Source organism: Ictidomys tridecemlineatus, chromosome 16 (assembly GCF_052094955.1).
Source record: "Ictidomys tridecemlineatus isolate mIctTri1 chromosome 16, mIctTri1.hap1, whole genome shotgun sequence".
Classification (NCBI taxonomy): domain Eukaryota; kingdom Metazoa; phylum Chordata; class Mammalia; order Rodentia; family Sciuridae; genus Ictidomys; species Ictidomys tridecemlineatus.
Genome location: NC_135492.1, coordinates 37,168,132 through 37,195,534, shown reverse-complemented (window position 1 = coordinate 37,195,534; position 27,403 = coordinate 37,168,132). Strand labels below are relative to the sequence as shown.

Below are 27,403 nucleotides of genomic sequence, written 5' to 3'. Positions count from 1 at the left end.
TTAAAAGCTTTGCCATTCTTCACATTTATAGGACTTCTCTCTAATATGGGTTCTCTGATGTCGAGTAAGTGATGATTGTTGATTAAAATCTTTGCCAGATTCTCTACATTTGTAGGGCTTCTCTCCAGTGTGGATTTGCTGGTGCTGAGTAAATGATGATTTTTGATTGAAACTCTTGCCACACAATTTACATATGTAGGGCTTCTCTCCAGTATGAATCCTTTTGTGACGATCAAGATGTGAGATGCTATTAAAAGCTTTTACACATTCTTTACATTTGTAGGGCTTCTCTCCAGTGTGGATTCTCTGGTGCTGAGTAAGTGACCATCTTTCCCTAAAAGTTTTGCCACATTCTTCACATTTGTAGGGCTTCTCTCCAGTATGAATCCTTTTGTGACAATTAAGCCGTGAGATGGTATTAAAACCTTTGCCACATTCTTTACATTTGTAGGGCTTTTCTCCAGTGTGGATTCGCTGGTGCTGAGTAAGTGATGATTTGTGACGGAAAATTTTGCCACACACTGTACACATGTAGGGCTTCTCTCCAGTGTGCATTCTCAGGTGCCGAATAAGATCTATTTTTTGATTAAAACTTTTGCCACATTCTTTACATTTGTAGGGCTTCTCTCCAGTATGAATCCTGTTGTGGCAATCAAGATTTGAGTTTGTATTAAAACTCTTGCCACACACTTTACATTTGTAGGGCTTCTCTCCAGTGTGGATTCGCTGGTGCTGAGTAAGTGACGATTTTTCACTAAAACTCTTGCCACACACATTACATTTGTAGGGCTTCTCTCCAGTATGAATCCTGTTGTGGCAATCAAGATTTGAGTTTGTATTAAAACTCTTGCCACACACTTTACATTTGTAGGGTTTCTCTCCAGTATGAATCCTGTTGTGGCGATCAAGATTTGAGTTTCTATTAAAGCTCATGCCACACACTTTACATTTGTAGGGCTTCTCTCCGGTATGAATTCTCTGGTAATTTTTAAGGCTTGGGTTTTGACTGAAACCTTGGCAAAATAGTTTACATAAGTGGGGCATCATTCCAGGGTTTGTCCACTGGTGACAAATAAGATTTGAGCTTTTACTAGAAGTTTTGTCACATTCTTTGCATTTGCATGGCATATCTCCTGTATTAACTCTGTGATGTTGAGTAAAGTTCTTGAGTGCATTGCATTCTTCACATTGGTAGGTTTTCTCTGCAGAATAAATTTTTTGGTGTTGAGTAAGTGTTGAAACACTTTTTAAGGCTTTCCCACACTTTTTACATTTACAGGTCTCTCCTTCAGTCTAAATCCTCTGATACTTAACAAGTTGTAACTTTGCACTAAAAGTTTTTTCACATTCTTTAAATTTGTAGAATTTATCACTGTCATAGTATCTGCTGTGTTTAAAAAATATATCAAAGAATTTGCTCTCTCAATATCTTCTATACTTATAGGGCTCTCTTTCTCTATAAATTCTCTTGTATTAAGCAAGCTCTGCACTGTGGTTAAGAGCCCTTTCACATATCTTACACTTGCAGGTTTTCTCTTGGCTATGAATATTTTAATGAATACTAGTTTTTGATCACTAAAGCAAGACTTTCCTACATTTTTCATCTTGGTAAATTTCCTTTAGACAAGGAATAGGATTTCTCTACATTCATAATTTTTATCACCAATATAAATATACTGGTCATTACTCAGGGTAGAAACATGGCTCTTTGTGTTACTTATAGCATTATCTATATAGTGCACTTTCCACAAATCTGTATCAGAATTGTCATTGAGCAATAGTGGGGAAGTAGAAACATTTCTACAATTCTTAATATTATCCATTTGGGCACAAGGAGAAATTCAACTTTTGTTTCAGAAAAATGGACATTTTATAAAGAAACTCCCAAAAGGATCACTTTTAGAAACAACTTTTCTGTGCAAATGTTTGAGTGGAATTTTAAATCAGTGCTACTTTTATAATTGGCCAAGTTAAAAACTGATGCATGGACTAGATTTCAAATTTTCCACTTTCCCTTTCAGTTCAAAAATGGCTGTGGATTTATTCTTAAAGACATATAAATCTCCTCAAAATCATTGGAATACATTGAATTTTTGTTTCAGAAATTAATTGTCTCTGGTGTCTTTTGACCATAAAATTTTTATCATAAATAGGGACTACTGATTGATTTTGTCTATTATAATACAATTTTTGAACTTTACTCTCACCTATATTTTCCCATTGTTTTCTTGGTTGTATATAGTCAAAGTCACACTTTCCATATCTTCCCTCTCTCTCTTTTATTCCCTGCTCTGGTAAAATTTGTCGAGGATGATGAGAAGTCATGGCTGTAATAAATAAAAATAACAAACATGTTTACTTACTGTACTGGGCTGAGTATATTTTGAAAACCTAAGAAATTACAGCAAAAAATAACATAAGCAGGGGAGTGGATTACTAAATCCAAGTCCATCATTACTGTAGAAATATATAAATCAAATCAAAATACACACAGAAAATTATTTTGAAGATTGTCCTAATCATCTTTGTGTTCACAGTATCCAAGATGAGTACATTATTATGGAGAGTAATATAGTAGAGAAAAATACATTGTGTTACACAAAGATTTTCCTCCTTTAGAATATATTTTAAAAATCTACCAACTTTCTTCCATTTCATTTAAATATAAAAACATAAAATATGTGAATATTTGGTGACTGTTCAAATAGGGGTTCCTGCTTACCAACAGAAAAAAAACATGGCTAAATCGACTGTAAGCAAAGTTATGAATCACTCAAAGGGAATAGTCAATTATCATTTAAAAGAAGTTTACTGAACTAAACCAACACACAAAAAAACAGAATAAAAATTAGTCAAGAATTGTTAATAGTAATAATCAGAAAATGTATGTTGAAAGACTTTCTTTAGAAAACGTCTGAAAGAGTCAGGGGTGGTTGTACATAGCAACATAGGAGGTTGAGCTAGAGGATCAAAATTTGAAGGCCAAAGTAAAAAATGCAAAGTGCCCTTTATTTCTCTTTCCAGTACTAATAAACACACCTCAGAAAATAGAAAATATGAAACATCCAAGCAGCTCAGTTTTCTCCAAGTTGTAAAGACTCAAAGTAAATTTTAATCTAAGTTTAAAAACTCAGGATACTGAGAGCATCCAAGAGAAAAAGACGGGTCACCTAGAAATGTGTAACCATATAATTGCGAAATCCTTAGTCGAATCTTCACAACAGAGGAAGGAATTCAAGTCTATCTATATTCAAGGGATGAAAGAATAAAATTATCAACCAAGACATTATATTCACAGCTACTACCTTTCAAAAGAGAAGGAAAATGAAGACTTTAAACATATAAAAATATACACACTATTCATCAACACTGGATCTGTTCTCCAAAAGTACTAACGGTAATCCTTCATAATAAAATATAAGTGCACACCATCATAAGTCATATGAAATTTTAAACATTTCTTGGCAAAAATAATTCTATTTTATTGTAATGACAGGTCTCCAAACATATAATTTTGCAATAGAATTTGAAAGAAAAAAGCATACCAGCAATACTGTTAATAGGCATATATACCTGTAACAAAAATATGATTTTAAAAGGACACATAAATATGTTCAGTTTTTTAATACAGTGAAGTCGAGTTGATACTCATACAAAGTATGAGTACGAGATTCTTCATTTTTAGAGTTTTTTGTTGACAAATGTAAGATTACAAAATTCTGATTAAAACAAAACTTGGATATCTGAATTAACTCTAAATATTGCAATTGTACATAGTCTACAGGATACTCTAAATCTAAGAACACACACATAATGAAAGCAAAGGGAAATAATAATGACACATACAAAAGTGATCAAACAAAACCTGGGCTGTCTAAATTATATTACACAAAACATAGTTTAAGACAGTTATAGGACATAGAAGACATTTTAAATTAAAAATAACTTTGAAAAGAGGCAAAGAGAGAAAAGGACCCTATTCCTAGGTTCTGAATTAAGAGTAAATACATTTGCTACGTACTTCATACTTCCCAAACACACAAAGAAAACAGCGAGAGGGTTGAATGAAAAAAAAGAATCACTGTCATACTAAGAGACATCAATCCCCACTTACTGAAAAGGGAAATACAGTGAAGCAAAATGGTAATCACAAAGCATAAGACTTTGAAAATATTTTGAAACTACTATAGACTTACAGAATCCCTGTTCTTCATCACAAGTGGGATATTATGCTGGTTAGATCAATTTTATATATTAAAACAAAGGTTAATAAATATTTAAGTCATAGTTATTTTGTAACCAACATGGAATAAATATTTGGAATCAAAAGTGGTAGGGATTTTCAAATATCCCTAAATATGTGTCAGTTGATTGAACACTCTTGGGCATGCTGTTGTTCAAAATTGAAAGATTAAATTTAAAGATGTTTATACGACTTAAAGTTAACTAGAGGCTCCATGTAGTATTCGTCAACCTCCTATTTTTAAAAAAAAATTTTGCAGAGAAATCTACCCTTTAAATTGTATAAATATCCCCCAAAATAGAAATAAGACTATTTCCCTGCTAAAAAAATATATACTAAAATTTACAGCATTCAATTGTAAATGCAAACATGGAGTCAGGTAAACGGAGTTCTTAGTGAGTGTGGCAATAAGCCCTCACATCAATAGCAAACTAAAAACATTGCACACCAGTGTTGTTAGATTGTTTTTCAACAGAGGCATCATAAGGGACAAAAACCAAATATCCCTTGAGAAGAATGATGAGCCATATTGGAATATAGAAACTATAGAACTTTGAAGTCAAAGAATTTATTCTAATTATATATTTTACAAAATGTATGTATACTAGGTTAACTGATATGTCACAGAGAGAATACTGCAGAATTCTAGAACGTGAAAACATCTGTAAACTAAAGAAGCAGTTTTCTGAACAAAAGAGAATAGTTTTGTGATGAGATGACAGAAATGAGCCCTTGCTTTCTTGGCATTCCTTTTTTTTTTGAGATGTAAACTTTGTAGAGATCTATTAATAAAAATTTGAATTAATGTTACTGAAATGTATATTTGAAATTTTGGAGACAGTAAGTTGTATTTTGTGGTTTTGATTACAATGAAAATTAAAAGATAAAGAGAATTGCAACATTTCTCAAAGCTACATTTCAAATAATGTGGTCTTTATCCTATAAATAAGAACAAGCTCATCCATATACAAATGGTGGGCATGCATGTAATCTCAGCTACTAGGAAGTCTGAGGCAAGTGAATTGCAAATTCAAGACATCCTCAATAACTCAGTGAGAACCTCTCTCCAAATATGAGGTAAAAGGAGCTTGGGGTGTAGTTCAGCATGAGAGTATCACTGCCATCAATCCCCATTACACTTATGCATAGAAAACTTCAATTTCTACATACATGGGCAGAATCAAAAGCCAATCAAGATAAAATACAAAAGTCATGGACAAAAGAGGCTTAATATTTATACAAGCAAAAGCACATATAATATTATTGGCAATAAAAACATGAATCATACACATCTTAGTTTGTGAAGCATTTAACTAATATGAGGAAACCCAATCCTTAACAGGGAACCTACTGTATACAATTAAAAAACAGAAAAAAACAAGCAATTTGTAAATATCTACCAATGTATTATTTTACAAATCCTCTAACTCAAATAAAACTTACACCATCTCTCGAAACAGCAGTCTTTGTTTAACTTGACATTAATTCCATGGCAGATAATTTCACATGAAAATCCATTACACACATTGGAAAAAACACTGATAAGGAAATTTTAGTGAAAAAATGTACAAATAAGATTAGAGAAACTGACTTATGATAGTAATGTATTGCAATGGGTGGACCTAGAAGTCTCCAGAAATGTGCAAAACTTTCCTGCAAATAATGGAAGAAGGGCTGGAGTTGTAGAGTAGTGTTAGACAGCTTGCCTAGCATGTGTGAGACCCTGGGTTCAATTCTCAGCACCATATATGGATAAATAGGAAATTCATTAACAACAAAAAATATTTTTTAAATTATGGAAGAGCTGTCAGATAATATTGACACTCACAAGCCAAGGGGAGTGTTTTGTTGTTAATTTGAATGTATGGAGGAAAAGCAGGATACTACATAATTTTAAAGCACAAAACACAGGACAGGTTTTTCTGATAACAAGAGAAAGAATTCAAAGCTTCTCAAAAATATTTTCTGCTGGATAATGTCTCAATGAACATTTTTGATTGTAGGCTTCCTCCCCTACCTCAACTATGTCCTCTCCTATATGCGGGCCACAGGATTTGACATCACTGCATTCCTCTAAGTCAACCATATTTCAAGTGAAAGATATATATCTTGCCACCAAGAGAAAACATTAATGGTGAAAATAAACATCATTAACATTTTCTTGTCAGCACCAAGAACTACCCCATCTTCTTTATTGAAAGCATAAATCTGCAACACATTCTTGTGGAGAAGTTCCCAAAAGATTTACTTCAAGGGAAGAAAATTAAATAATGATAATTAGGAATTTTGAAGGAAAGTTATGCTCACCCACAAAGACTAGGTTGCTGTAGTTCTCCAACATCACTTCTCTATATAAATTCTGCTGAGTAGGATCCAGACATTCCCATTCCTCCTTAGAGAAATCAATAGCCACATCCCTGAATGTCAATGGCTCCTGAAATAAAAATTATTAGATCAATAGAACATGGACCAAACCATTATTCAGTTTTTAATATAAATTAAGAGTTAGTAGAACTGACTGTCATGTAGGAGAGTGAATTTAATTATGGAATAAGATACTGTGCATTATCTAATTCAGAGGAAAATACATAAGTCTAAAAACAGTATATATATTCCATATCAGAGTGAAGTGAAGGATCTATACCATAATCCAAGCACTGAATAAAAGCCCAACTTCTAACTCTTGTGTCATCAGTGAATGTGAAATTTGGCAGAAATTCCAGATGCAAATCAGACTTGTCAGATATTCTCATAAGGTGATTGTGTACAAGGGAGACAAAAAGACTGGTAAAAAAGCTTTTGAAAACAATCTGGTTCCTATTCTCTCTGCTTTCTATCCATGAGATAGATTGAGATCCCCAATACAACTAGTTTCAAGTATCATCCATGAAACATTCCCAATGTGTAAAATATTCATAAAATATTAATGTTTGGAGACAGGTAAAGTGACACTTCCACCTCGTGAAAAGACAAACTTGAAATATTTCAAGTTCTATAAGCAGTTCAATGAATGAATCAATTTGGTACAATAGAATGAACAATGGGTCACAGAAGACTTCAAGGAGGAGATTAGAAAATTCTAAGGGGTAAACAAGAACACAGACACAACATATCAAAATCTCTTGGACACCATGAAAGCAGTGCTTGGAGAAAACTTCGTTGCATGGAGTTCATTCCTTAAAAGAAGAAAAAGGCAATCATTAATCTCATACTTCATCTCAAAGCCCTAGAAGAACAAATCAACAGCACAAGCAGTAGAAGGCAAGGAATAATTAAAATTGGAACTGAAGTTGAATTAAAAGAAACAATTAAACCTTGACAAAAAGTTCGTTCTCTGACAGACCCCTAGCTAGGCTAATGAAGAGAAGGAGAGAGAAAATTCAAATTAACAGCATATATAATAAAAAAGGCAGTATCCCAACAGACACCTCAGAAATAAAGAGGATATTTAGAAATTATCTTGAAAATGTATACCCCAATAAAAGAGAAGACATTGAAGGCATCAACAAATTTCTTAAGTCATTTGATGTGCCCAGATTGAATCAGGAAAACATACACAATTTAAAGAGACCAATATTAAATGATGAAATACAAGAGCCATCAGAAGCTTATCAACCAAGAAAAGCCCAGGCCCAGATGGATACACTGCCGAGTTAAACAAGACCTTTAAAGAAGAAATTCAAAATACCAATATTCTTCAATTTATTTCAGGAAATAGAGAAAGAAGCAGCACTTCCAAACTCATTCAATGAGGCCAATGTCACCCTGATCCCCAAACCAGGCAGGGACAAATGAAAGAAAGAAAACTTCAGGCCAATATCTCGAATGAACATAGATGCAAAAATTCTGAATAAAATTCTGCCAAATTAAATACAAAAACATATTAAAAAGCGCGTGCACCAAGATCAAGTGGGTTTTGTCCAGGAATATAGGGTTCGTTCAACATATAGAAATCAATAAAGGTAATTCATCACATCAATAGACTTAAAAATAAGAATCATATGATCATCTCAAGAGACACAGAAAAGCCATTTGACAAAATATAGCACCCTTTCATGTTCAAAAAATTAGAAAAACTTGACATAACAGGAACATACCTCAACATCATACTGGCTCTTTACATTAAGCCTAAGGCCAACATCATTCTAAAGGGAGAAAAACTAAAGGCATTCCCTCTAAAAACTGGAACAAGACAGGGGTGCTCTCTCTCACCATTTCTACTCAACATATTTCTTGAAACACTGGCCAGAGCAATTAGACAGATGAAAGAAATTAAAGGAATAACTACAGGAAAAGAACTTAAATTAGCACTATTTGCTGACAATACGATTCTATACCTAGAAGACCCCAAAAGCACCACCAGAAACTTCTAGAACTAAAAATGAATTCAGCAAAGCAGGAGGATATAAAATTAACACACATTAAAAAAAGGCATTTCTGTATATCAGTGACAAAGCCTCAAGGAAGAAATAAGAAAACCTACCCCATTTAGAGTAACTTTAAAAAAAGAAAACATTAGGTACTTGGGAATCAACTTAAGAAAGAGGTGAAAGATCTATACAAGGAAACCTACAGAAACCTACAGAACCCTTAAGAAAGATATCAAAGAAGACCTTAGAAGATGGAAAGATCTACCTTACTCTTGCATAGGCAGAATAAATATTATCAAAACGACCATACAACCAAAAGCACTATACGGATTGAATGCAATTATGAACAAAATCCCAATGACATTTCTCATAGAAATAGAAAAAGCAATCATGAAATTCATCTGGAAAAATAAGAAGCCCAGAATAGCTAAAGCAATTAAAATCAGGAAGAGCAAAGCAGGTGGTATGACTATACCAGACCTTAAACTATACTACAGAGCAATAGTATCAAAAACAGCATGGTATTGGCACTAAAACAGGCCAGTAGACCAATGGTACAGAATAGAGGACACATAGACTAACTCACAAAATTACAATTATCTTATATTAGACAAAGGTGCCAAGAACATGCATTGGAGAAAAGATAGCCTCTTCAACAAACGGTGCTGCGAAAACTGGAAATTCATTTTCAAAAAACTGAAATTAAAACCCCATCTCTCACCATGCACAAAACTCAACTCAAAGGGGATCAAGGACCTACAATTTAAACCAGAGACTCTGCATCTAATAGACAAAAAAGTAGGCCATAATCTTCATCACATGGGGCTAGGCCACCCCAACTTTCTTAATAAAATGCCTATAGCACAAGAATTGAAACCAAGAATCAACAAATGGGATGGATTCAAATTAAAAGTTTCTTCTCAGAAAAAAATCTGAGGTGAACAGAGAGCCTACATCCTGGGAGTAGATTTTTACCCCTCACACACCAGATAGAGAACTAATATCTAGTATATATAGAACACAAAATGCTAAGCACCAAAAAACCCAATAATCCAATCAACAAATTAGCCAAGGATCTGAACAGACACTTCTCAGAAAGGATGTAGAATCAATCAACAAATATTTAAAAAAATGTTCATCATCTCTTGCAATTTGAGAAATGCAAATCAAAACCACTCTAAGATATCATCTCACTCCAGTCAGAATGGCAGCTATCATAAAGACAAACAACAAGTGTTGGCAAGGTTGTGGGGGGAAAGGCACACTCATACACTGCTGGTGGGACTGTAAATTGGTGTAAACAACATGGAAAACTGTATACAGATTCCTTGGAAATCTGGGAATGAAAAAACTATTTCACCCAGCTATTCCTCTTCTCGGAAGATAATCAGAAATTATTTTGAATCCTTATACTCCAATAAAATAGAAGATAGTGAAGGCATCGATAAATTTCTTAAGTCATATAATCTGCCCAGATTGAGTCAGGAGGATATAGACAACCTAAACAGACCAATATCAACTGAGGAAATAGAAGAAACCATCAAAAGATTACCATCAAAGAAAATACCACGACCGGATGGGTATACAGCAGAGTTTTACAAAACCTTTAAAGAGGAACTAATATCAATACTTTTCAAGCTATTTCAGGAAATAGAAAAAGAGGGAGAACTTCCAAATTCATTCTACGAGGCCAACATCACCCTGATTCCGAAACCAGAGACACTTCAAAGAAAGAAAACTACAGACCAATATCTCTAATGAACCTAGATGCAAAAATCCTCCATAAAATTCTGGCGAATAGGATACAAAAACATATCAAAAAAATTGTGCACCATGATCAAGTAGGATTCATCCCTGGGATGCAAGGCTGGTTCAATATACGGAAATCAATAAATGTTATTCACCACATCAATAGACTTAAAAATAAGAACCATATGGCCATCTCGATAGATGCGGAAAAAGCATTCGACAAAGTACAGCATCCCTTTATGTTCAAAACTCTCAAAAAACTAGGGATAACAGGAACATACCTCAACATTGTAAAATCAATCTATGCTAAGCCTCAGGCTAGCATCATTCTGAATGGAGAAAAATTGAAGGCATTCCCTCTAAAATCTGGAACAAGACAGGGATGCCCTCTCTCACCACTTCTGTTCAACATAGTTCTTGAAACACTGGCCAGAGCAATTACACAGATGAAAGAAATTAAAGGCATAAAAATAGGAAAAGAAGAACTTAAATTATCACTATTTGCAGATGATATGATTCTATACCTAGCAGACCCAAAAGGGTCTACAAAGAAACTATTAGAGCTAATAAATGAATTCAGCAAAGTGGCAGGATATAAAATCAACACGCATAAATTAAAGGCATCCCTGTATATCAGCGACAAATCCTCTGAAATGGAAATGAGGACAACCACTCCATTCACAATATCCTCAAAAATAATAGAATACTTGGGAATCAACCTAACAAAAGAGGTGAAAGACTTATACAATGAAAACTACAGAACCCTAAAGAGAGAAATTGAGGAAGATCTTAGAAGATGGAAAAATATACCCTGTTCATGGATAGGCAGAACTAACATCATCAAAATGGCGATATTACCAAAAGTTCTCTATAGGTTTAATGCAATGCCAATCAAAATCCCAACGGCATTTCTTGTAGAAATAGATAAAGCAATCATGAAATTCATATGGAAGAATAAAAGACCCAGAATAGCAAAAACAATGCTAAGCAGGAAGTGTGAATCGGGTGGTATAGCGATACCAGACTTCAAACTATACTACAGAGCAATAGTAACAAAAACACCATGGTACTGGTACCAAAACAGGCAGGTGGACCAATGGTACAGAATAGAGGACACAGAAACCAACCCACAAAACTACAACTTTCTTATATTTGATAAAGGGGCTAAAAGCATGCAATGGAGGAAGGATAGCATCTTCAACAAATGGTGCTGGGTAAACTGGAAATCCATATGCAACAAAATGAAACTGAAGTCCCTTCCTCTCGCCATGCACAAAAGTTAACTCAAAATGGATCAAGGTGCTTGATATCAAATCAGAGACATGGCATCTGATAGAAGAAAAAGTTGGCTATGACCTACATACTGTGGGGTCGGGCTCCAAATTCCTCAATAGGACACCCATAGCACAAGACTTAACATCTAGAATCAACAAATGGGACTCAAACTAAAAAGTTTTTTCTCAGCAAGAGAAACAATAAGAGAGGTAAATAGGGAGCCTACATCATGGGAACAAATCTTTACTCCTCACACTTCAGATAGAGCCCTAATATCCAGAGTATATAAAGAACTCAAAAAATTAGACAATAAGATAACAAATAATCCCATCAACAAATGGGCCAAGGACCTGAACAGACACTTCTCAGAGGAGGACATACAATCAATCAACAAGTACATGAAAAAATGCTCACCATCGCTAGAAGTCAGAGAAATGCAAATCAAAACCACCCTAAGATACCATCTCACTCCAGTAAGATTGGCAGCCATTATGAAGTCCAACAACAACAAGTGCTGGCGAGGATGTGGGGAAAAGGGTACTCTTGTTCATTGTTGGTGGGACTGCAAACTGGTGCAGCCAATTTGGAAAGCAGTATGGAGATTTCTTGGAAAGCTGGGAATGGAACCACCATTTGACCCAGCTATTCCCCTTCTCGGTCTATTCCCTAAAGACCTAAAAAGGGCATGCTACAGGGACACTGTTGCATCAATGTTCATAGCAGCACAATTCACAATAGCAAGACTGTGGAACCAACCTAGATGCCCTTCAATAGACGAATGGATAAAAAAAAAATGTGGCATTTATACACAATGGAGTATTACTCTGCATTAACAAATGACAAAATCATAGAATTTGGAGGGAAATGGATGGCATTAGAGCAGATTATGCTAAGTGAAGCTAGCCAATCCCTAAAAAACAAATGCCAAATGTCTTCTTTGATATAAGGAGAGTAATTAAGAACAGACTAGGGAAGAAGAGCACGAGAAGAAGACTAACATTAAACAAGGAGGAGAGGTGGGAGGGAAAGGGAGAGAGAAGGGAAATTGCATGGAAATGGAAGGAGACCCTCAGGGTTATACAAAATTACATACAAGAGGAAGTGAGGGGAAAAGGAAAAATAATTCAAGGGGGAGGAATTAATTACAGTAGACGGGGTAGAGAGAGAAGAGGGGAGAGGAGGGGAGGGGGGATAGTAGAGGATAGGAAAGGCAGCAGAATACAACAGACATGAGTATGTCAATATGTAAATCAATGGAAGTGTAACTGATGTGATGCTGCAAGCTGTATACAGGGTAAAAATGGGAGTTCATAACCCACTTGAATCAAAGTGTGAAATAGATATATCAAGAACTATGTAATGTTTTGAACAACCAACAATAAAATATAAAAATTTATTATATGACTATAAAAAAACCAATAGAATAGAGAGCCTACTTTCTGGGAGCAATTTTTTACCCCTCATACATCAGATAGAGCACTAATATCTAGGGTATATAAAGAACTCAAACGTCTTAACACCAAAAAATAATCCAATCAATAAATGGGCCAAGAACCTGAAAAAACACTTCTGAGAAGAGGATATACAATCAATCAACAATTATATAAAAAAAATGTTCATCATCTCTAGCAATCAGAGAAATTCAAATTAAAACCACCCTAAGATACCATCTCACTCCAGTCAGAAGGGCAGATATTATGAAGACAAACAACAATAGGTGTTGGCGAGGATGTGGGGGAAAGGTACACTCATACATTGCTGGTGGGACTGCAAACTGGTGCAGCCAATTTGGAAATCAGTATGGAGATTCCTTGGAAATCTGGGAATGGAACCACCATTTGACCCAACTATTTCTCTTCTCGGACTATACCAAGAAACAAAAAGAGCACACTACAAGGACACAGCCAGGTCAATGTTTATAGCAGGACAATTCACAATAGCTAAACTATGGAGTCAACCTAGATGCCCTTCAGTGGATGAATGAATAAAATAAAATGTGGCTTATATACACAATGGAATATTACTCATCATTAAAAAAGAACAAAATCATGGCACTTGCATGTAAATGGATGGAGTTGGAGAAGATAATGCTAAGTGAAGTCAGCCAGTCTCCCCCAAAAAATTGCCAAACGCTTTCTCTGATATAAGGAGGCTGAATCATAGTGGGTTAGGGAGGGGGAGCATGGGAGGATTAGATGAATTCTAAATAGGGCAGAGGGGTGGAAGGGAAAGGGAAGGCACAGGGGATTAGCAAGGATGATGGAATGTGATGGACATCTTTATACAAAGTTCATGAAAATTTCAAATATGAAAAATTGTGCTCTATGTGAAATAAGGATTGTAATGCATTCCACTGTTGTCATGTATTCAAAAAATAATAAAAACCATAAAAATCATGATCTAAAAAACATCTAGAAAAAAGAAAGAGGAAAAAGAAAGAAAGAAAGAAAGAAAGAAAGAAAGAAAGAAAGAAAGAAAGAAAGAAACTAACTAACTGAGACAGGATGCATTTGGTGCTACACACCTGATATATCCAGTGGTCTGGAGACTGAGGCAGGGGGATCACAATTGTGAAGCTTACCCTAGCAACTGAGTGAAACCCTGTCTAAATTTAAAAATAAATAGGCAGTAGCAATTTTAAAAAATTAAGAAAAAAACTAAATTTTTTTAAACAAAAATTTTAAAAGGACTGAGGATAGTGTTCAGTAACAGGGCACCCTGGTTCCAATCCCCAGTTTCACAAAAGGAAAAAACGAATGAAAAATAGTTCTTTTCAAAGTTACAGAAAAAATATTTTTAATCTTATAAATTGTATATATGAAAACTAAAATTCTATTCCTCAAATGACTCCATTAAAGAGAACAAGGAGAAGTGACAGATGAAAGAAACCAATTGCCTCACCTTTAACCAAACTCTTCTAAGAAAGGAGAACAGAGACTACAAGAGAAACGCAGGCAAGAGCCGTGAACAGCCCCTTCAAATAGCAGGTATCTAAATGCCCCTTAATCACAAAGCAATCAACGTCTTAAGAAAGGAGGGACTGCACCATAAAGTCACAATGAACACAAATTGAGACAGTGTTGAAGAACACGTGGGTTATCATGAAGGTCCACAGAAACAGATGTGGACACTACAGCACCTGTTCATATGGGGACACAGCATGCTCCTCCAGAGTCGAGACCCAGGGCCTGGTGACAGAGGATGTGCATTTGGTAATAGATAAATAATAAACTATGGAAAATAACCATTTCTGGCAATCAGCCACATGTTGTTTGCCATATTGAATACAGTTTGACACATACTAGAACACCATGTCAGTTTTATATAGCTGTCACATCAATGTCACATTTCACATATAAGTATACTTAAATAGTACATCTGCAGAATTTGAAAAATACAAATACAGATCAGCACATAACAGACTGAATTACACACCCTGGGTATAGATGATAGGACTCCTCATTATAAAGAGGACGGCTTCCCTCAGGTTCATCTATGACAACACCCCATCAAAATTTCACCATGATTTCCTTGTAATTGAAGAAGGGACCAAAGCAAACAGTTTGAAAATTCTCCTGGAAGGTTGAATTGATATGAAATTAGCCAAGAATTCTGAACTCTAAGAGCAAAAGCAGGAGCTATCATTACCAGGCACCAATGCATGCTATAAAATTATCATATTGCAGTGATTTCAGGACCAAAAAAAATCACAATGCAGAAGTTTCATAGATGACTCCATATGTATGTAAATGTCATTTTTATTATGAAGTGCATTGAAAAGGCCTAGATAAATGCAACCATCTCTGGAAGAGGGTTTCATGTGAATGAACAGACAACCCAACGTGAAGGGAGGAGTGGGAACTGGAGGCGCAGAGCACTGGTAGAAATCGGTGGCAGGACATGCGTGGTACTGGATTACACTCCAGCACCCCAAAGAAGCACATATTGAGTAGGATTATGTTTCAAAATTATACCAGAATAGGAGGCTCCTGGATTCCCTTCACACATGGATACACCCAATAAACACCTACTTCTGTTCTGAGTCCCTCTTAAATAAAGTTGTAATGGACTGAGAGACCTATGCATTGGACCACTCAGAAAATCTCTACCATCCAAAGGGCAGGCAAAGTTGGGGGACACGTGGGCATTAGTCCTGCCTTGAGCCATCTGCCACATAATTGGGACAGAACACCCCCCTCCAGTGTCACCCAGAGTAGAGGAAAATTGATTGGCGTCACAAATGGAGCACATGGGACACTAAATGACTTGTAGCTGGAAACGCAATTTGTCTGGTGCTCATAGAAGAAAGAGCTGGATATACACAAGTATCAGGACGAGAGAAAGGGGGTGATTTTCAATGGCTGTGGAGGTTCATGAGCTTTATCCATGGGACAATGGCAGAAGGGGAGTGAGGTCATGGGTCCCAGTTTATCCCTAGAAGGGATTTGCAGCATGATCTGCAAACTGTGGTTGCTAACAGCTGAGCTCCTCCCCAGCCAGTCCCCAAGGGTAGACAGGACCAATGCAGTCCACCCAGCAGCCAGCCTGAGCCCTCTCCCCCCACCTCAGTAATAACTCCAGGCCTGACCAGTTCTTTCTGGAAGAAGGATTTTCAGGCACTCAGGGTCCCAACATTTTTCCCATCTCATGGACTCCCTCCTCACCCACCAAGCTCTGGGAGCAGTGGCAACTGCGCATGTGCAAATCTCAGAAAGGAGGGGCTTCACATTAGTGTGCAAGCGCTTCCCTGGACTATGATCCCCCCTCCCAGGAGGGAAGCAAAAGCTGTCAAAAGCACAGCTCCCTGTTTCTTTCTAGAACAGGCTCCCACCACCTTCTTGCAGTGAGCACAGGCAGCCTGGGTTCCAACCAACTGCATCAGGAATTCAGCCCCCAGCCAAGTAGGACAGGTTTCAGTCTGAGTGCAGCTGGGGGAAAGGCTCCTATCAAACAGTCAAAGGAACCAGTCCTCCAATGACATGGATATGGAGAAAGAGACCTGCTCACCTGGGGCTAGAATATAAGCTCAGTGCAGCCATTTTCAAAAACAGCATGGAGTTCTTTAAAAGCTAACAGAGTAACGACCACTCTGGACATGTTTCCAAAGGAACTTGAACCAGTGTGTTCATAAATGGCTGCATGCCCATTGCTGTTCCAGGATCCACAGGAGCCAGGACGAGGGAACTTCTGAAGTGGCTCTGGATAAGGAGACTCCTCCCAGCTTCAGGACCATCTCCTACTCCCCTGAGAAACTACTTCCCCCCAATGCACCTGCTCATGGTCCACAGGTGGCTGATATGCACCAGAGGCTCAGGAGACCTCAGATGAGCCAGGTGTGGGATCCCTGTGTCAGGCAGAGCCAAACCAGGACCAGGAAAATATCACAGAGGTCATGAGACCCCAGGGACAAGCAGTCCACAGGGGGGACCCTCAGCCCAAAGACATTCTGAACAGGGGTCTAGCCTGGGAGAGGAGGGGAGAATACACATGCACACACACACACAAACTCACACACACAAACTCACACATTTTTTCAAATGTCAAGTGGTTTGGGGTGTACTTTTCTCTCATGTGAAATGCTCATAAACAGAAAACAAAACCTTTGCTTCTTATTTTATTACAGTGGGGACAGGGGACTGGAATTTGAGGAATTCACTGATACAAGTGTACAGGTTTCGTCTGGGAGACGGGGTTGTGCATCTGACACTTTGCTTCTCTTACATTTAGAACATTCAGGGGGCCCAGGCAGGAGGGCCACACCTGTAATCCCAGCCACTCAGGAAGCTGAGGTATAATTGCAAGGTCAGACTCAGCCTCTCAGCATCTGTCAGGAGATAAGTGATAGAAAGTACGAGGGATGTAGCTCTGTGGGAAAGGACCTCTGCATTCAATCCACTATGCTCCCCATGCCCCCAAAAAGAATGAAAACCTCAGGGGTGAGAAAAACCTGAGACCCCTGCAGATCCCAGCCCATTTTGGAAGGAAAAGGGCCCACGGTCCCAACACTCTGAAATCCACCACAGAAGAAATTCAGGGAGAAGCAATTTGTACAGGACATACCCATGTGTTTAATAATAAGAATAAAAGAATTCAACATCTTTAGAAACCCAAGAAATGTAAAATAAAATCCTATCAGGGACAAAATTAAATAGTATCAATGATGATAGGAAACAAAGGAATTCTAATAAACTGAAAGAGTTTAAGTGCTTCTTAACTATTTGTAGAAACTGTTTTGCTAATAAAGACACATGATAGACCCCCACCCAGGGACTTGCTGCAATCAGTTCATAGGACCAGGATGATACATTAATAGTCATGGTACATTCAGCTTAAAAATAGTATAAAATACCATGGGTCAGTTTTACACGGGTGCCATATGCCGGTGGTGTTATGTGTAACTCTGATGCACTAATAAACAATCCAGCATGCTTTACTCTTAATGGAAGCACCCAGTCCTAAAATTCATCCACAAAGTTAAATATGTGTAAACTTAACCAAGAAACTTTTGAATCATAAGAGAAAAAGAGTTGTTACCTAACATGTACACTGTGGAGCTGTACTGTTACAATTATCATCTAGGAATCACGACGTCAATAAAGTCCCCCCATGAACCCACGTGGATGTGAAAATCCTATACTTAATTGCAACGGAAAAGTCATTATCAATGCAACCCTAACCAGGCCAATCTCAGCAACTTAGCTAGACCCGCGGGCAGAATAAAAACTAAAAACTACCAGGGACATGGCTGAGTGGTAAGGCACCCTTCTGTTAACTACAAAACAAAAAAACAAACCCCACAAAACTAGCTCAGGAATAAGCGAGGTCCCTGTTCACTGCAGCTCCCCTCCTGCAGGAAAAGGGTGTTTGGAGATTGGAATTTTTTTTTTTTTTTTTTTTTGGTACTGGGCATTGAACTCAGAGGCCCTCAACCACTCAGCCCCATCCCCAGCCCTATTTTGAATTTTATTTAGAGGCAGCGTCTCCCTGAGTCTCTAAGTGCCTCACCCACTTGCCTAGGCTGGCCTTGACCTCGCAATCCTTCTGCATCAGCCCCCTATCCCCAGCCACTGGGATGACAGGTGGCGCCATCCCCTGGCTTGCAGTTGATTATTCTCTGGTCCCACCTGTCAATCACCACTGCCCAGGAAGACGCTGGGCAGCCAAGCTCACCTGCCACTTAGGACTGGAGCAGGGGCTGAGGCTGCCCCAGGGGATGGGGAGGCTGGAGGGGTCTCCGCCACGGTCACGCTCTCCACCCGGCTGGCCATGGGGACTGAGGGGCGCTGTCCCCAATGGGCTCAGGCCTGTGGACGCGGAGAGCCCCCGGAGTCGGGGTCGGCCAACTCAGGTTCCGCCACAGTGGGTCCCACCTGATGGCCTCCCTTCCCGGCCTCCCTCCCGAGCCTCCCTGTCCAGGCACCAGGTGCCACTGCACACTCACCATTTCCTGGTGCCCAGCAGACAAGCCTGCCCTGGGGAGCTTCAGCCCCTGCATGGCAGGGCCAACCAGGATCCCGAACACCCAGCGAAGCCTGGAGGCCAACTGCACAGACCCCGGAGAAATAAATCCCATCCCGAGCGCGGAGGCCCGCCCCCTGTTCGCTGGCTGCGCTCAGGATTGGACAGCGCTCAGCACGGGGGCTTCTGATTGGACAGGGCGTCCGTCAGTCTGCGCTCTCCCCAGCCTGAGCCCAGCAAACCTTCTTTTTGAGTGACAGTGGCAAGAAGGAGGCCAGAATGGCAGGGTTTGGGTGCAGCTTTTTTTCTTTTCCTTTTGGGGTCTGGGCATTGGGTTAGGGTCAGGGTGAACAGAATTCTAAGTTCCGTTGGGTTTTGATGTTAGGAAATTGAAGTCATTTCTTGACAGTTTCACCACCTGGGCCTCCTCCTATAATAAGACCACCCAGAGCGTCCTGGGAGGCTGACTTGTCCTCCGTTCATCTGTGCAAAATTCTCCAAGCAGAACTGCCCTTTCTTCCCTTGGGAAGTGCCCAGTGGTGGAGGCTCTCCACTGGGCCTGGCAGGCTCCAACCAGGTTGGCAGCATTAGAGCTGATGTTCCTTCAGCTGAGTTGAATCTGTGTCTGGAGCCCACGTTGAGGCTGGAGGCAGAGTAAGGAGATCAGCACAGAAGAGACCCCCAGAGAGCAGACCTGGGTCAACCCCAGCTGCACCAGGGCTCCCTCTCCCTCTGGCCACTGGGGGTTGTATTCAGAGGCCTCGACCTCTGAGCCCCTTCCCCAGCCCTAGCTTGAAGTTTAGAGACAGGGTCTCACTGAGTTGCTTAGCACCTTGCTTTTGCTGAAGCTGGCTTTCAATTCGCCATCCTCCTGCCTCAGCCTCCCCAGCCACTGGAATGACAGGCGTGTGACACTTTTTTTCTTCTTTCTTTTTGAAAGAAATGCCTGCGGTGGCCACAGGATAACAGCCTTGCACAGACCAAGGCCACCCTGGGTGCTCTCCCTGGTTCCTGACAGTCCCCTGGATCCCAGGCAATGGGATCCTGCCTCCTCCAAAAACCAGAGACCCCCTGCCCAGGTGTGCATCCTTATATCAGCTGAATACTCTGCACTTGACAAGAAAAAAGAACAAAAAAGACAGACCCTTCCTGCTTGTCTTGATGCAAACAAAGCCAATGTGTTTCCAAAGAGAGCTCTGGTCTTGTCCCCCCAATTCAGTGGTGCAGAAAGTCACATAATACAGAGAAGACTTCTCCTTAAGAGGGGCTCAAGGGTCTCTCTCTTTAAGGAAAAACAATTTGGGTTTGATTGGGAGTCCAGGAAAGCCAATTCCAGGTTTTCCTAATTTGGTAAATAACTCCATAGACTCCAATGCACCCTGCTCCTCTCTGCCTTAGTTAACCGTGGAGGCCTCGAGGTTACCTGCCCCCTGGGACCCCTGCACCTGCAGATGAATGCGGGGGGGGGGGTCCTATCTTCTCCCTGCAGTGCCCTGAACCTCCACCTTCCCACAGGCTCCAACACCTTTGGCAGCACCCAGTGGGGGAGCAGTTTAGAACATTCTGGAATGTACCTAAAGACATTTCCTCATCCGGCTAGGATGATCTCAATTTGGTCCCATGGTCCTTTTCAGTACTTTTAAATCTTTTTCTATTTTATTGTTTAATTATTCATGGCCATAGAGTCCATTGTGGTAAACTTATCCAAACATAAAATATACCTTATTCTCCTTAGGACCCCATTATTGTGAGTGGGCATGATGGGTAGATTCACTTAGGTATTTTCATATAATTAAATAGAAACATTATGGTCACTTCATGCTACTGTCTTTCCTGTTCTTATCTCCCCTCCCTTCCCGTTGCTCCCCTTTGTCTCATCTACAGAACTTCTCTTCTTGCCCCCCACCTTCCTTGTGATATAGATAATGCATGTCATGGAAAACATGTGACCTTTGCTTTTGGGGGATTGCCTTATTTTACTTTAGCATGATAATCTCCAGATCCATTCACTTACTGGCCAAAGTTATGAAGTCATCCTTTTTTAAAGCAGAGTAATATTCCACCATGTATACATACCACAATTTCTTTATCTATTCATCTGTTGGTGGGCATTTAGGCTGGCTCCATAGCTTAGCTATTGTGAGTTGTTCTCTCATAAACATTGATGTGGCTGTGTCCTTGTGGTATGCTGATTTTATCCTCTTTATGCTGAAGAGTGGGATAACTGAGTCAGAAGGTGTTTCCAATCCTAGTTTCTTGAGGAATCTCCATCCTGCTTTCCAGAAGGGTTGCACCAATGTGCAGTTTCTCCAACAAGGTGTGAGCATTCCCTGTCCCCCACATCCTCACAAATTTATTGTTACTTTATTCTTGATAATTGCCATTCTGACTGGAGTGAAACAGAAGCTCAATGCAGTTTTAATTTGCATTTCCCAACGTGCTAGATCCATTCCCTTTTCAGTATTTTTTAAAAATATTTTTTCTAGTTGGAGTCAGACCCAATACCTTTATTCTATCCATTGATTTTTCTGTGGTGCTGAGGATGGAACCCAGGGCCTGCATGTGCTAGGCAAGTGCTCGACAGCTGAGCGCCAGCCCCAATCCCTATCTTCAGTATTTTTTTCTTTTGTTTCTCAGTACCAGCAGCCCAGGTATTTGGGGGACCAGTTTTGCTGCATTTGTGAAACGGGAACATTTCTCTAGAAGGAAGACTGAGAAGGTAAAGCCACATGCCCAGGATTCCAGGGATGAGCAGTACACAGTTGTCTTGCCCAGGATGAGGAGAAGATTATGTGGGAGAGAAGAAGGAAAGAGCTGGGGACACCTTGGGACCAGAACCCCTTCTTCCCCCATGAGGGAAATTATTCTTGCTGTTAGTTTTCTTAAAGAAAATTAGAAATTTTCCTAAGCTACCAGTGCCAATAGATATAGGTCCCTGGATGGAGCTCAGATTTGTCTTGAGAGGCAAGGAAAAGTGAATAACCAACCCAGTGATTTTTGTCTTGTTATGAAAAAAAGACAAAACCAACAAGCTAGACCTTGGGCTACTTGGGGACAAAACCCTGGGTTTTACCCAGTAATTAACAATCCAACAGCACCCAACACCCAATTAAAGGGGGATGGAGAATTGAATGGGTGGCCACCTGCAGGAGCTGTCCTCTGGGGTGCATTCCTTGCATCTGAGAGGTTTTTCAACACCAATGAGATAAGCAGAGTGGCGAGAAAACTGGCAAAACCCTCTGCAACATTCTAGCAAGGAAAATTCATGAGCACTTTAGAAGCATCTTAATGTTTACCCTCAGTCAAATGTGCCTCAATCAGAATGCCACCATTTGAAAACAGTTGTCAACATGAAAAGTTTCTGCAATCTGCTGGTTTGTGGACCACATTTGAGGATAACAACAAAAACCATATGAGTCCATGGCTAAATACATAAGTAAAAATAGAAATCGAATAACGAGCATTCTCTTAAGACTTCCTTCCTGAAAACACTACCCTATTTGCTTTTAATAATTCCTCTAGCAACACTTGAGGTCATAAAGAACCGAGGAACATGTCTGGTTGGGGCAGAAATGCTGGATACCAAGAAGAAAGTTACACTGAACCTCAAAGAAGAAGGTTCATAAATCACCAGAATGTAGGAATGCCCACAAATTTTGAAATTAAAAACAAGGGACTGGGGTTGTGGCTCAGTGACAGAGCACGTGCCTAGCACCTGTGAGGCACTGGGTTCAATCCTCAGCACCACATTAAAGAGAAATATATAAAATAAAGGCATCCTGTCCAACTAAAAACTATTTTTAAAAATAAAGATCAGATTTAAAAATAAAAATTTTTTTAAAAAGCCAGAGATGATTTCAGATAATACATAAAATATAATCAAAGTAGAGCAAAGTTTATTGGCCCAGAAATCACTAGCAGGAGGGAGGGAGGAAACAGTGAGGCTTCTCTGATATCTCTAGGCCTCACACCCGATTGGCTCCTCAAGGTTATGGGAGATGCTGTGGGTGATACCAGAGGGCTGCCCATGGACCAAGTCTGACTTCTTAACTGGAAGTAGGATGACATCGTATTTGTAGGTTCCTACTCCACATGATCTTGTCCAGAGACACGAAAGGAAACAGTGTGTGTGTGTGTGTGTGTGTGTGTGTGTGTGTGTGTGAATTTCCTGTAATAAAACTTTATTATGGCAGCTATTATGAAGACAAACACAATAAGTGTTGTCGAGGATGTGGGGAAAAGGTACACTCATACATTTCTGGTGGGACTGCAAATTGGTGCAGCCAATATGGAAAGCAGTATGGAGATTCCTTGGAAATCTGAGAATGAAACCACCATTTGACCCCAAAGGACTTAAAATCAGCACACTATAGGGACACAGCCACATCGATGTTTATAGCAGCACAATTCATAATAGCTAAACTGTGGAGCCAACCTAGATGCCTTTTAGTGGATGCATGGATAAAAAATATGCATTATATATATATATATATACAGTGGAATTTTACTCAGCAACAAAAGAGAATAAAATCATGGCATTTGCAGGTAAATGGATGGCATTGGAGAAGATAATACTAAGTGAAGTTAGCCAATCCCAAAACAACAAATTCCAAATGTTTTCTCTGATATAAGGAGGCTGACTATAGTGAGGTATGGAGAGGAACATGGGAGGAATAGATGAATTCTAGATAGAGCAGAGGGGTGGGAGGGAAAGGGAGGAGGCAGGGGATTAGCAAGGATGGTGGAATGTGATGGACATCATTATCCAAAGTACATGTATGAAGACACGAATTGGTGTCAACATACTTTATATACAAACAGAGGTATGAATAATTGTGCTGTATGTGTGTAATAAAAATTGTAATGCATGCTGCTGTCGTTTAGTTTTTAAAAATCAATAGAAAAAACTTAGTATGAAAAGTTTAAGATGGTATTCTAAATATATAAATGCAACTCTCAAGTCACCTTGCTCTGCACTGACCAGTCCTAATTTGACCTTTTCTGGGACCCGTAGGAAAATAGGGCACAACATACTATCAGAGAGGACACTCCAGCTTGAGAGTGTCCTTCCTTCCCTTTTCTATGTCTTTAAATAAGCTAATACCAGATAGAGTGAGGGATGTGTCTGAAATAGTAGTTATCAGGTGCACACTAGTGACAGGAACAGGAAGTTGACATGCCAAAGATCCAGGACAACTCTAGGTCACTTTGGCCCACGCTGGTCTGGAATGGTTCTTACATATTTGATGGTCAGGTGCAATCATCCTATCTCCTTGAGTTCTGGAATCTAGTCTGTAAAAGTGTCCCAGAACTTGTCCCCACCAGCGTAATTTGTGTTCTCCCTGGTAGAGATACCTGTATTGCTCACATAAATCACAGGTTGTTGGCTGAGGAATAGAATCTAGCACATCGACGTGACCCAGGCAGGGCTCTAGGTAAATTACATTTCTAAAAGAAAAGTGGGGGTCTGCACAGAGGGCGGGTTTATCAAATGACTCCCTGATCTGCATGATCCCATCAACCACGTCTGCATGCTACCTGTCTCTATCAGTATGCAGCTGAGTGGTAGAGCTACCACGAGCACTGAAAAGATAGATAGATAGATAGATAGATAGATAGATAGATAGATAGATAGATAGATAGATAGATAGATAGATAGATAGATAGATAGATAGATCAAGGCAGGCATGAGCTGCATCTTTGAGAACCAATTATGTATCACCCCATAGAGTTCCCTAATAATTTTGCATTTTAAAAATACAATCATGGGCATATAAATTTAGTATCCACGGGTAGGCCAGGTGTTAGATATTCATCAAAAAATGGAAAAAAAGTAGAGACCAATATTGTGTGACCAGAAACTCAAGAAAACTTTTATTCCCGGGCCATAAATCATCTTTCAAAACCAGAGAACATTCTATCAGTTTTCTAAAACAAACACAAAACAAAAACAAAACAAATAACCCCAGTGGGCATTCTGCTCAGAAAGGGGGAATGGAATCTTCTGGAATGGAGGAGGAGTTGGAAGGTCAAAACTTTCTGAGCTTCTAAATCTATTCTGTCCCCATTTTTTATTTTATTAACAGTGACATCTTTTTTCTCCGTCTGCCTCCCCAAGCAATCCGTGTTTCCAGGTCTCAACATCTGTCCATGGCCCTGTGTCCCCAGAGGTTCTGCCTGTCCTCTTTGCCACCCACCACTCACGGCTCCACCTGTCACCCCCTGCTTTCCCAGGTGACATCTCTGACCCTCCACTTGCCTCTCTCTCTGGTCCAGATGTTATTGGAATTGTTACAACATATTTCTAAGCCTTTTTTAGACAATCGCCCATCCATACCTGTGGCCATATGCCTGGATTCTGCACCCAAGGTCTCAAACCCTGGTGGATGGGAAGGATTTGAAAATGAATTGCTCGTGTACCAAGTAAATGTACAGATCTTCTCCCAAGTAACGACAATGGCATAACGGCTAATTACATAGTGGTTACTTTGTACCAGTTTTTTTAAAAAATATTTTTAGTTGTAGATGGACAGAATAACTTTTTCCTATTTATTTATTTCCAGGTGTTGCTGAGGATCAAACCCAGTGCCTCACAAGTGCTAGGTGAGCACTCTGCCCCTGATCCCCAGCTCCAGGCCTGTAGCAAATTGTACTAGTGACCCAGAGATCATGTAAATTATAGGAGGAGGTGAGCAGCTGTCTGCAAACTGTGTACATAATAGATGCACTTGGCAATGCTTTGGGGATTGCTGGCCTGGAACCAGTCACCCACCTATGATTAATGCAAACTGCAAGACATCTCCACTGCTGAAATCAGTCTTCACTTTTCTCCTCCCACAAACTTTTTTTTTAATCTGGGTTCTCACATTTTGTCACCAAGAACTTTGAAGTGGCTTTGACTCCTTGTCCTTGGTCAGCGATCTGTTCTATTACTTGCAATCATTCACATGGGAGTGTTTCTGCGACTCCCTCTCATCCAGTACTGGCACGGACCCTTACTGGCTCTTGCTTAAACTGGTGGGTGCTAAAAACAAATCAAAAACAACTTCTCTCTCACTTCTTGACTTCAACCCTAATCATGGAAACAATCATTATTTTTATCATCAAGGAAAATTCACTGAGCCAGGCAGAACGTTGCATGCCCGTGATCCCAGCAACTTGGGAGGCTGAGGCAGGAGGATCGTTCAAAGTCAGCCTCAGAACTTAATCAGGACTAAGCAACCCAGGGAGACCCTGTCTCTAAATAAAGTATATATTTTTAAAAGGGGGGGGCTGGGGCTGGGGCTCAGTGGTTAAGCAGCCCTGGGTTCAATCCCTGGTGCCAAAAATAATTAAATAAATAATGAGCAGAAGTGACCACTGAAATTCCTTCTAAGAAACTTTCAAGCTCTCACAGCCTGGTATTCAGTGGAGGTTGCGAAATGTCAGCCCAGGATCACGAGAAATATGTGCTTCTGCATGCACTACATGGTGTGAGAAGGAGGCTTAAATCCTCCCATGGATGACGACTACAGCATTTTCCTTTTGGAGAGATCAAGGACCTCCACTGGCTCCTCCTTATGCCCAGGGACTGATACCTCATCCCTCAGATCGTGGTGGCAGTGTGTGTGTGGAGGGGGGGTGACCTTGTGTTGTCAGATGAAATCAGGTTCCATCCTGGGCGCTAAGCATACACCAGACTGCCTTGGTGACACAGGAGCCATTGTTAAAGGACACTTTGGCATACAACCACACACTACGGAAACGAGGTTCCACTTCCTTCCTGGTGGACATTTTGGCATTTAAATGAAGTAGAGTTGACTTCCTAGTCACTGGCACTTTCTCTTGAGGTCATTTGTGAAAGAGGTCAGAGTCTCATGGGAAATCATGTTTTCCATTAGGAGAGGGTCAAGGTGTGTCTTCCATTCTTAGGCTCCAAGTGCCAACCTACAACATGGGCACAGACAGAATGGGGTGCGTGAGTAATTGGAGAGACGTTCTCTTCTGCACAAGTGGAGCACCATCACGACAGTCAGTCTCTCAACCAAGATGGCAACTGGACACTAACAGGAAGGTTTCCAGAAACAGTAGATCAACTGGGAAACTGCTGGGGAAGGCAGAGGCTCCTGCCCCTGGAGGGCTGGGGTGGGGTGGGGGAGATTGCATCATGCTGCTCGGACACTCTGCAATTTAAAACTCATGAGCTGCTCATTCTGGAATGGTCTATAGCTTACAGAAAGGGAAACCACGGGTAAGCGGAACTATGATAGTCCAATTTCTGTAAAACAAATACCAAGAGGCAATCTCGTGAGTGGTCAGAAAGAAACAG

At 39.8% G+C, this 27,403-nt stretch overlaps 1 protein-coding gene across 1 annotated transcript; it reads right to left on the bottom strand.

Moving 5' to 3' along the window:
* LOC144371303 (uncharacterized) lies at positions 1 to 26,868 on the bottom strand. Its single transcript, XM_078033692.1, has 3 exons — positions 26,776 to 26,868; positions 1,176 to 1,293; positions 1 to 1,019 (listed from the first exon to the last, which is right to left on the bottom strand). Exons 1-3 carry the CDS (start codon positions 26,866 to 26,868, stop codon positions 1 to 3), a joined length of 1,230 nt encoding a protein of 409 aa, XP_077889818.1.
* Between the last annotated feature and the right edge of the window lie 535 nt (positions 26,869 to 27,403).